The sequence below is a fragment of the Humulus lupulus genome, chromosome 7, assembly GCF_963169125.1.
Source record: "Humulus lupulus chromosome 7, drHumLupu1.1, whole genome shotgun sequence".
Classification (NCBI taxonomy): Eukaryota; Viridiplantae; Streptophyta; class Magnoliopsida; order Rosales; family Cannabaceae; genus Humulus; species Humulus lupulus.
Genome location: NC_084799.1, coordinates 35,460,465 through 35,470,957, shown reverse-complemented (window position 1 = coordinate 35,470,957; position 10,493 = coordinate 35,460,465). Strand labels below are relative to the sequence as shown.

The following is a 10,493-nucleotide window of genomic DNA, read 5'->3' as shown; positions in this document are numbered from 1 at the left end:
AAGGCACCAAGCCATATTAGAGAATTTGGGACGTTACACACACTCTCTCTTCTATAAAAGAATTTGTGGTAGTTTTTACTTGTGAATTTTCCTTCTATTTATTTTGTTTCTTTCATAGACTTTCTAAAATTTGTGTAAAAAATATACATATTTTGATATTTGCTATTTATTAAAGGAATATTTGCGGCGAAAATACTTAAGTTTTGCACACTTTCTTGCGGTTAAAATACATTCCGTCACACTTTCTTGGCACCTGTAGGTACCTAGCTGTTAAGTGCCTACGTGGCGACTTCTCATTGGTCTAAGTGAATATTTTTAATTAAAAAAATTCATTTAAATATTTAAAAATTAAATAAAAATCTAATAAAAATAAAAAAATGATTTAAAATTCAGATTTTAATTAAATTAAAATTAAATATTATTAATTAAAATCCCTAAAAATAAAAATATAGTTAAAAATAAAACAAAAATATGATTATTAAATAATTAAAAATAAGACATTATCAAAATTAAAATAAATTTAAAACAATTAAGAACTAAAGAAGGAATTGTTTCCAAGATTTACAAACCCAAGCTGATAAGATCTAAAACCCAGATTTACAAACCCATTTCATATTCACAAACCTAGATTTACAAGATTCAAGCTAACCTAAACTCAAGAACAATTACAAAGTCTGTATTCCTAAATTATAAAAAAAAAATTAACATTTCAATTCAATCTCATAATCAAAACAAATTTCAAAATTCATACAGACATACAAACAATTCAGTTCTCAGATTTTTCGAATGAATTTTTTTTTTTTCAGAATCAAAACTAATCTCAAAATATGTACATACAACATTACAAAATCAATCAAATATTACCCAAATATGAATAAACCCTTGATTTCGAAGCAGCTCAGTCAGTCGTCCTCCCCCAAACCTAGCCCCAGATCTCGACGAAGCCTGCAACCTTGACGTCTGAGTTTCAGAGAAGCCAAGTTCGCATCCATGTCGCGAAGCCAACGAAGTGCAGAGGTGGACGTCCAAGGTCAAAAACCAGATAAAGATGATGAAGAATGTGGAGGGAGGCACATCCCAGCCATGCCTCTGTCACAAAGCTTCGCCTTGAAGCCACCATTGTTGCAAAGCTTTGAAGATCTGCCCCATTGAACAGAAGATGAAGCATCGGGACATGCCCAACCTCCCTCAATTGTTGGAGCCCAACCGTCGCTACTTCTCAAGCTCCATCTCAGCCCCACGTCGAAGAGGTGCATGAAGACACATCACCCATCAGTCCCAGCCATTCCATCACCTGCCCTTCCCCTGCTTCTAGTCGTTGCCTCCTCATATGAGCCGCATGACAACCTTCCCATCCTAGCCGCAAGGAGAAGAAGAAAGAAGAAGAAGAAGAAGTCGATGAAGAAGAAAGAAGAAGAAGAAAGATGAATTTATGTTTTTTTATAATTTTTATCTATAAATTTAATTTTTGTTTTTATTAGTTATTTTAATGATTTGGTTATTGTAGTTTAATATATGTTTGGTTTTTAATTGAATTAAAATTAATATTTTCTTATTTTTATTACATTTTAAATATTTAAATGAATTTCTTAATTAAAAATTAAATAATAAATAATGTGGACCAATGATAAGCCGCTACGTAGGCGCTTACTTGACACTTAACAACTAGGTACCTACGGATGCCAAAAAAGTATGACGGAAGATATTTTAGCCGCAAAAAAAAAATTATGTATATAAGTGTCACAATATGCAAAATTTAGATATTTTCGCCATAAATATCATTTTATTAAAATATCCTAAGTTAATATCAACAACAACACTTGTCCTATTCGCCACCTTACTTCACACCCTTTGGCAGTAATAGAATACGAACAAAAGCACAACATAAGTTACATCACATTTACACTTTTATTCATTCTTAAATCAAAACAAATAAGAATCATCGTATAATAACTAAATTTTTTATATATATATTTCTAAAATCAATTTTAGGATCTTAGAAAAGTTTCTTTTTTTTTTCTTTAAAAAAAATACAAATTTTAAAATATTTATATTAAAAATACAGTTTTTGAATCCGAATGTAAACATATATATATATATCCAATATATACAATAACATATTAAGAAAACACATTAAAAAAAACTAAGAAATGCAGTGGGAGTTGTGTTGTTTTAGTTAGTACACAAAAGCTTAGATCATTTTCAGTAGAGTGTCAAAAAGTTGGTGCAACACTATAATTAGCACAACTTACAAAAAACATGACTATAATAATGTTCCAAAATGTGTGTTAGCAAATTTGGCACATGCTAAAAGTTGTGCCAAATTTGACACAAAATATGACATATGCTAAATTTGACACATCAATAAAAATTAATTTTTTATTTACCATATTATCACTAATTATTACAATTTAATAGTTGACAATTAATAATCATCCATACATTATTTTTTTTTAGTTATTTTAGTGACAAATTTATTGGATTATACAATTTGGATTAATAAAAAATAATAAAAAAATTAATTTTTGTATATTCTTAATAAATATTAAATGAATTATTGATCTTTTGTGTTAATTTTATCTTGTGCATGTGAATACAATTGCAAATATTGTACTAAATATAGTTTAACTTATTTTTTGTGCTAAATTTAACACAAAATTTACATATTGCATTGTAGATGATCTTACCGTAAAAAACACATATGATTAGAATAAGAAGAAACCTAAGTGAAGACCTTCTAGATTTTCTATTTTTATTAATGGTGTGTTTAAAGTTACTATATTAAAGTCTATATTTCTCTTTTGTTGTATTGGTAGACAATAAATCTTTCTTTAGAGAGTTCACATCTATGATAATTATACCATAATTAGGAAATTTTATACGAGTCACGAACACTTAAATTAATCAGTGGCCATATATAGCAAACGTGCCCTTGTCGTAGCCAGCCATTAAGGTGAATTCCACCGACAATGATTTTTGTTTTCTTTTTCTTTTTCATTTTTAGTTTAGTTTAATTGAATTGAACACATGGTGGTGATAGGGATTGGTCAAGAAGCAAAGTAAAGGAGGAGGAGCCATTTGACTCAATACCCAACAAAAAAAAAAAGAAGAAGGTGATTTATTTGTTTTTATTCACATATTTATTAGAGAGCAAATTTTGAAAATATTTAGTTAAGGGTAAATATAATTCTTATTTTTTGAAAATTACTTACCAATGAATAAACATGTTGTCGAGATTCTCTATGAAAAATCATTCACGAGGCTCACCCTTACACACACACACACTTTGTATAGAATATTTTGAATGTTGATACATAAGATGACATGCACGACGATGTGAATAATATTCCTAGTTAGTAATGATGAGGGTCAAAAAAGGTCGATTGATTCCCTACATGACAGTCTTTTATATTGAGTGGAAAAAAAATGGACACGTCATTTTTTTATTCGAAAAATAGAGAACTAAAAAGGAGATTTTAAATGTAATTTAGTGAGAGCATATTAGTACATTTTTAAGTGGGATACTACACTTATTTTCATTTAAAAAATAATATAAGAAAAAAAATGAGGACATATAAATGTAGGAGTATTTTGAAGTAGAAATAACATTATGATTAGAGATTTGTCATTATTATTTTGTTTAATTATTAAAAGAAAGAAAAATAATAATTAAGGAATGAAAAGCCCAAAATAAAGCCCATATTCGCCAAGACAGTCTGTCTATGTTGGCCTCGTGGTCGTGGGGTTGGGGTGTAGTGGTGGCCCTTTGTGCTCTCTTTCACTCAAAATCTCATAGGCAACTTCACCGTATGATACTACTCAACTCTCCTGCTACTCTTCCTCTTCTCCATCTCTCTTTCTAGATTGAACCGCATTCTTTTGTTTTTCTTCTTTTCAGATCAACTTCTTCCATCCTCCAACGCTCTCTCATGGCTTCGATCATCGAATCTGCCTGGCAGGTATTGCTTTTCTCTTCTTTTTTATCCCCCCCCCCCCCCCCCCCCCCCCCCCCTTTTTAAGATTTTCATTATTCGGTCAAACTTTCTTCTTTTCTTTGGTTTTTGTTTTACTCTCATTTCTCACTTGATCTGTTTATTGGCATTGCTTGATTTTGAACTCGTTTCTTTCGGTACCCTTTTCTGCATGTTTACATCAATGCTGACGATATCAAATTGTTTGATGGTTTGTGTTTAGATTTTCGGTTTGTTTATGTGAATTGGGTTTTTACGTGCTTAATTAGTATACTCATTCCGATAATCACTTTCAGCTAATGGGGGTTTTTTTTTTTTAAATATTTAAAAAAAAAATTATTTTTGTAGTTTTTTTTTCCTTTCTTTTCTTGAAGTGATTGCGTTGACTGACAAAGACATTTATTTATAAGGCTAGTATTAGGTATTCCAATTTGGAGTCTGATGGAGTTATGGGTGTTCTTTCTTTTTCCTTGTGTTAGCGAGTAATGTGTTTTTTAAGTCAGAAGCAGGATTCGAGGTAAACTGTTTGTTTATTTTTCAAGTCAATTAGTAATTATATCCTTTAAAGTGGTGATGTTAGTAATTATATCATTTTTCTTGTCTTTTTTTTCCCCTGTTACTTGGAGGAGAACTTTAAAAGATCATTCCCATGATCTTGAGTACCCTACACTATGCACGCAAATTTGGTTCATTATGTAATGGGTCCCATAAAAAAACGTCATTGCGTTTTTGTTATGAAGTCTTGGTCTTTTTCTTTCTTACTATTATAGATCTAAGTAACTTGAAAATATGAACCAAAATCGTGTTGGCAGTTTGGAAGTGGGATTTTTTGGATAGGGAAGGCACTAGGAATTGAAAATATAGCGCAGAATCGAGCTATTGCTTGTAGCATCCAATGCACTTCCTTCTATTTGATGGTTGATTTAGATATTATTGCATCTAATATTTAGTATATTCCATTAACTGTTTTTCCTATGCAGAAAAAAGCTAGAATTGAATTTCCTCATCAAACAAAAAGACTACGAAATTGTCAGAAATTTTCTATGTAGTAATGGCTGCAATTGTTACGACTTTTTGCATATATGATTTACTATGTCTGGATCGCATGACCTTGAGCCTAAGCTTAGGCATCTCTCACCATACTGTTTATTTCGAGAACTGTTATATTCCTCTTGATTATTTGCTCAATTTATATTGAAGTTGCTGACCTTTTTGTTCATTTGATGGATACATGGTATTGGTATGTCTAGGTATGATTCTACTGTTGTATGGATTTGGTACTTTATTTGATGTTTAACACAAATTTTTTATTTGTTTTTTGTGTTTTGCTGCTCTGTAAAGTTAAATCTCTTTCTGAAATTTATGTTCCTCTTTTTGTGGAGCAGTATCTTATCACAAATTTCAGTGACTTTCAACTGGCATGTCTTGGAAGCTTTTTCCTCCATGAGAGTGTTTTCTTCTTATCCGGGCTTCCCTTTATATATCTTGAGAGAGCAGGATGGCTTAGCAAGTACAAGATTCAGGTTTGGTCTATTGCCTTGGATGTTACTTTTGAAGCAGATAGCAATTCTTTTTAATTTTCCAAGTAGTACCTGTACTGTTTTGACATTTCCCAAATCAACTATGGATGGAAGAAATGTAAAAGAGACCTTTGTGCATGACTCTCTGTGAATATGTGCTTGCACAATATCTTTGTAGTAGAGCAACTTCATTATAGTTCCTTACTTTATACAGACATATATTCTCTTATTATAATACTACATACGATTCACTCCCTCCCAAACTAACACCAATATTAAAATCTTGTGTGCTCTTTTCGTTAATCAACTTCATTCTTATTCTTTTTTCATTTCAATAGATTTCCTTAGTTTAGTGTCAAAATTGTTTTTAAATTTTATGCAGACAAAAAATAACAGCCCTGCAGCTCAGGAGAAATGTATAACACGCCTGTTGTTGTATCACTTTGGTGTCAACCTACCAGTTATGATTTTCTCATATCCTGTCTTCAGCTACATGGGCATGAGAAGTAGTCTTCCTCTGCCGTCCTGGTATTTTCAGGTTCTTTATATGCTAAAGCATCTTTTTCAGATATTATCATGTTGGATACTCATTATATTCAAGATATATGGCGGCTATCCTATTTCCCACTAAATTATATAATGTGCATCTCTTTCATACCACATTTAGCAAAATTTTGATTTTGCTTTTGCAGGAAAGTAATTTTGACACAGATAATTTTCTACTTCATCTTAGAGGATTTTGTATTTTACTGGGGACATAGGGTTCTCCATACAAAATGGTTGTACAAACATGTGCACAGTGTCCATCATGAGTAAGTGAGAGTTGCTTCATATTTTTACTTTCTCATGAGAATAATCAGAAATGTTATGAGTGATCTAGACTTTGGTGATCTGATTGGTGTATTAAACACTACAGATATGCAACACCTTTTGGACTGACATCTGAATATGCTCACCCTGCTGAGATATTGTTCCTTGGCTTTGCGACTATAGTTGGTCCTGCCATCACCGGACCCCATCTAATAACACTTTGGTTGTGGATGGTAGTAAGAGTATTGGAGACAGTTGAGGCACATTGTGGGTACCATTTTCCATGGAGCCTTTCAAACTTCCTTCCTTTGTATGGCGGGTTAGTGTGCATACCTTCCTTTTTGAGTTTACTTAGAACTCTGTATCTGGTTGGTCTGTACTCAACAATTACTTGGTCCTGAGTTCTTCAGTTTCATTATTCTGCAGTGCTGATTTCCATGACTATCATCATCGCTTACTTTATACTAAGTCAGGCAACTACTCATCAACCTTTACTTACATGGACTGGTAAGATGTTGAGCTATTATACTTAATGCATTAACCAATTGTTTTCATTTTATATAATTTTTCCCGTCTGTGGTGTATTGTATATAAATTGATCAATGGTGAAAAAAAATAAAAAGTTTAAGTGGATATTTTACTGGCATGCTCTTATGGCCAATGCTGCATAGTATGGGAATAGTCTTAACCTCATATGTACCCATTACATGCTGGTCATAGTCTTAACCTTATACGTACCCATGACATGCTGTTCTGAGGTTTATTAGTACTAATCTTTTTTCACCTAACTACTGTCAGATTACATAATCCTAATGTCAAACACAAACGGTACTTTCTTAAGGCATTTTCTTAGTTAAGATGAGGTATTCAAGTTTGCTGATCATTTATACTAATATAGCTGAATTTGGGTTTGTTCGTCCTGCTATTTTATAAAATCTATTTTTGACTTTCATGGTAGTTCTTGTTATCGTTTAAGCCTTGATAAGCCATGTGATATTCTGTTTAGGCTAGCTTTGTAAACAAATATGTATTTTTATAAAACTAGGCTTAAAATCATTTTTGGAATTACATTACCTGCGCTAATCTCTACAAGTTGTCAAGAAGGAATTTTATAATAAATCATGGACAACCTCCCTTTGGAGTCTTGGACAATCCAAATGTTGACTGTAAATTGAATGCTTCTCTTATTAAATGCTATTGCTCTCTCTCTCTCTTGTCAACTTCCACTTTTTGAAAAATTTAATATATGAACGGAGAACAGAAGTGAATGACTACATGTAGGTCCCTTTAACTGGGTGCTGTATGGTGTTATTCTTGACATGGTTTCTCAACATTCTTTTCATTGCTCCTTGTTAGTTTTCTTTTACGACTCATCCTTGTTAATCTACTCAAAAAGAAAAGATTTGCATATTGAAGACGAGGCCTGCCAGGTGTCCCAAGTATATACTCAAGGCACATTATAACACTGTTATAACTCTTGTCAATGAACTCTCAGGATATTTGGCACTGACAAGGGCTACAGAAAGTTGAAAGAGCTGAAAAAAATTGGAGCTGAAGAAGACAGCAAGGAGTACTAAGCAAAAACGAACCATATCATAATTTTTCAGAACTAGCTGCACTTCAAGAAATGAGTTGCTTGGATTTGAATGAGTTCTGCCAGTGTCTCCATCTCGCCTCAATCTCATCTTTGTGTGCAACCCACAACCCTTTTTGTGTTTAGTTGATTTTTCTTTAGAGCGTTCACTAGTACTAGTGTGGACTAGGTGAAAAGCGATCAATGGACACTTTTTTCCTTCCTATTCCTTGGTGAATGAAGTAGCTACACTTTTTATTCTTTTGCCCTCTATTTTTATTTTTAATTTCTTTTCCCCGTTTTTTCTCTACTTCTTAATGCTGCCCAACCCATTTGAGTTTGATTAGATTTTTATTTTATTTTTTAATTCTGTTCCCAGAATTGGGGCATAGTTTTATATTCTGATGCATTGTTATTATTATGGAAGGTCATTTCTTAAGCTTTGTTTAAGATACTTTTAATGTCCTGTGATTTCTATTTATATCTTAATGTCCTATATCTTTCTCTATATATGGTCATGTTTTTTGGTATTTCTAGTTAAAATAACTCGCCGGCTACAGAATCTATTGGTAGTGTCAGCTTTATCTATGTTTTGATATTGAGAGGATCTACTATCAGATCAGATTATGCTCTATATGCTGTGCAGTGTATAGATGTTTTCTTTAGAAGCCAATTTGGAGGACGAATAATTTATTTTTCCCGAATCAGCGCCATATCAGCAACTCGTTTTAAAAATTCAACGGAATTAGGTGATTTTTGCCACTCAAAAAAGTTCGGGGGAAGATTTTGTAAGAATCTTTGTCCATAATATAATGAAAATAAAGAGTACTCTTTTATCTTGTGGTAATAATAATAAAGAAAACCAGAGTAGAGATATAGATTTTGGCATTAATATCTTCTGATAAAATTGTGCTGTTGAATATCTCTCTAGCTGGCATGACAAATTGTCTTATAGTTACGTGTACTTGTACAATATTATGTTGTATAAAGATGCCAAAAAGCCAGTTTTTTTGAGTAACCAAAGAATGTTGCCAAAATTCTATACACAAATTAGATACAATAACAAGTAATACTCTCTGGCCAAAAAGAATACGGCATTAAGATTTTTTTTCTCTCTTGTTTTTTTCTTTGACAATTGAGTCATCAGCCTTATTTAAAAGTTGTACTTTTCTAGAAAGAATCTTTGTAAGGTGGAAAACTACATGCATATTAGACATTAGTCAATTTATACTTTTTAATAGAGGAACAAATTTTCATACGGAAAAAGGAAAGAAAGAAAGAAAGAAAGAAAATTGATTAAGTGATAGAATTAAATAAGCTTGAGTCAAGTAGATTTTAAACACAACATAATAATAATAATAATAAATACACAACACAAGGGTTGACAAGATACTTAGAAGGGTATTATAACCACTAAAAATGGATGAATGGAAGAGATAAAGATAAACAGGTAGCTCATTCTAATCATGAAAAATAATAACTAGTACAAAGCAAATGGCCTACCCCTTCCCCATGTCCATGAATTGGTCACTATCTTTCACAATAGCTCGGGTGGTGGCGTCCGGAGTGGAGTGGAGGGTGAGACTCAACATCATAGCCCGCATTGACAGATATGATACACCTTTTAATTAAATTATTGATAACCATAAATAAAAAATCAAACCAACACAAAATTATTATGTTGTTTTAGAAAGTTCATAGTGGATCTAGGTGAGGTGAAAATCCACACATATGAATGTTTATTTCTACTCTTGAATGGGTCTTTGCTTCTATTTTTTTTTCTTCATTTCTCTCTCATTTTTCAACATTTCATTCAACATAATTCATTTATCTCTTATTATTCAGTTTTTTTTCTTCCAGAATAACTCATGTTATTGCTTATAAGAACATTGTTATTTGATACCTTATTGTACCTAATACTACTTGAAGTGGTATATTATTAGGGAAATTTAAGTTTTTATACTTAGTGGTGACTCATAATTTAAAAATATGACACTCACTATTGATATAAAAAAATAATGCTACTCTTCTGTTTTCCCAAAATGCCCCTAGCATATTATTTACCCTATCTCTTCATCTTCTCTCTTCTCCCCTTCTCTTCTTGTAGTCCCCTCTCTCTTTCTTTTGAAGAAAAAATCTATGAGTAAGGTAAGTATAAGAGAACTCAATATAATGACAAGTAATTACCACTTAAGACACTAATTATTGCATTTCGAACAGATCTGGGCATAATTTTTGGTTTTTTTTTTCTTTTCTAGATCTGAAACTCTGGCATCAGCAGAAAATCGACTATGCTCAATGGTTGCTTGATGCCAACTCGATGGGGCCTTCAAAAATAGAGATTTTCATGAAAAAATTGACTTGACTCGATGGTTTCTCAATAGTAGCTCGATGCGATTCTTGCAAGAGGCATCATTTTTCACTCGAGTGTCCCATTTGGGGTGATTTTTTTTTTAATTTAGTTATTTTTTTCGAGGTCTCCACGTTTGAGATGTGTATATATATATATATTGTTATGATTGGTTAAATACAAAGATAAGTGTTTGTTGATGCGGTTCTTCGGCAACAGGTAATTAAGAGAAGGAGAGAAAAGGATTAGTGCTAAAAGTGAACCGAAAT

The 10,493-nt window shown here is 32.0% G+C and overlaps 1 protein-coding gene across 5 annotated transcripts; it reads left to right on the top strand.

The window, feature by feature from the left end:
- Positions 1 to 3,675: 3,675 nt before the first annotated feature.
- LOC133791147 (methylsterol monooxygenase 2-2) lies at positions 3,676 to 8,335 on the top strand. Of its 5 annotated transcripts, XM_062229061.1 has the most exons (8): positions 3,676 to 3,807; positions 3,899 to 3,959; positions 5,357 to 5,494; positions 5,874 to 6,019; positions 6,184 to 6,303; positions 6,408 to 6,620; positions 6,728 to 6,808; positions 7,797 to 8,335. In XM_062229061.1, exons 2-8 carry the CDS (start codon positions 3,930 to 3,932, stop codon positions 7,876 to 7,878), a joined length of 810 nt encoding a protein of 269 aa, XP_062085045.1. In that variant the 5' UTR covers positions 3,676 to 3,807; positions 3,899 to 3,929; the 3' UTR covers positions 7,879 to 8,335. The 5 variants fall into 5 exon arrangements, with proteins under 5 accessions (XP_062085045.1, XP_062085044.1, XP_062085048.1 ...); XM_062229060.1 differs by lacking the exon at positions 3,676 to 3,807 and having other exon boundaries at positions 3,814 to 3,959; XM_062229064.1 differs by lacking the exons at positions 3,676 to 3,807; positions 3,899 to 3,959 and adding an exon at positions 4,466 to 4,488.
- The last annotated feature ends 2,158 nt before the right edge of the window (positions 8,336 to 10,493 follow it).

Coding starts and splice junctions, on each gene's coding strand:
- LOC133791147 (XM_062229061.1), top strand. CDS start 3,930: ATGGCTTCGATCATCGAATCTGCCTGGCAG. Junction 6,621..6,727: donor TTCCTTCCTTTGTATGGCGG/GTTAGTGTGCAT, acceptor ATTATTCTGCAG/TGCTGATTTCCATGACTATC. Junction 6,809..7,796: donor ACCTTTACTTACATGGACTG/GTAAGATGTTGA, acceptor ATGAACTCTCAG/GATATTTGGCACTGACAAGG.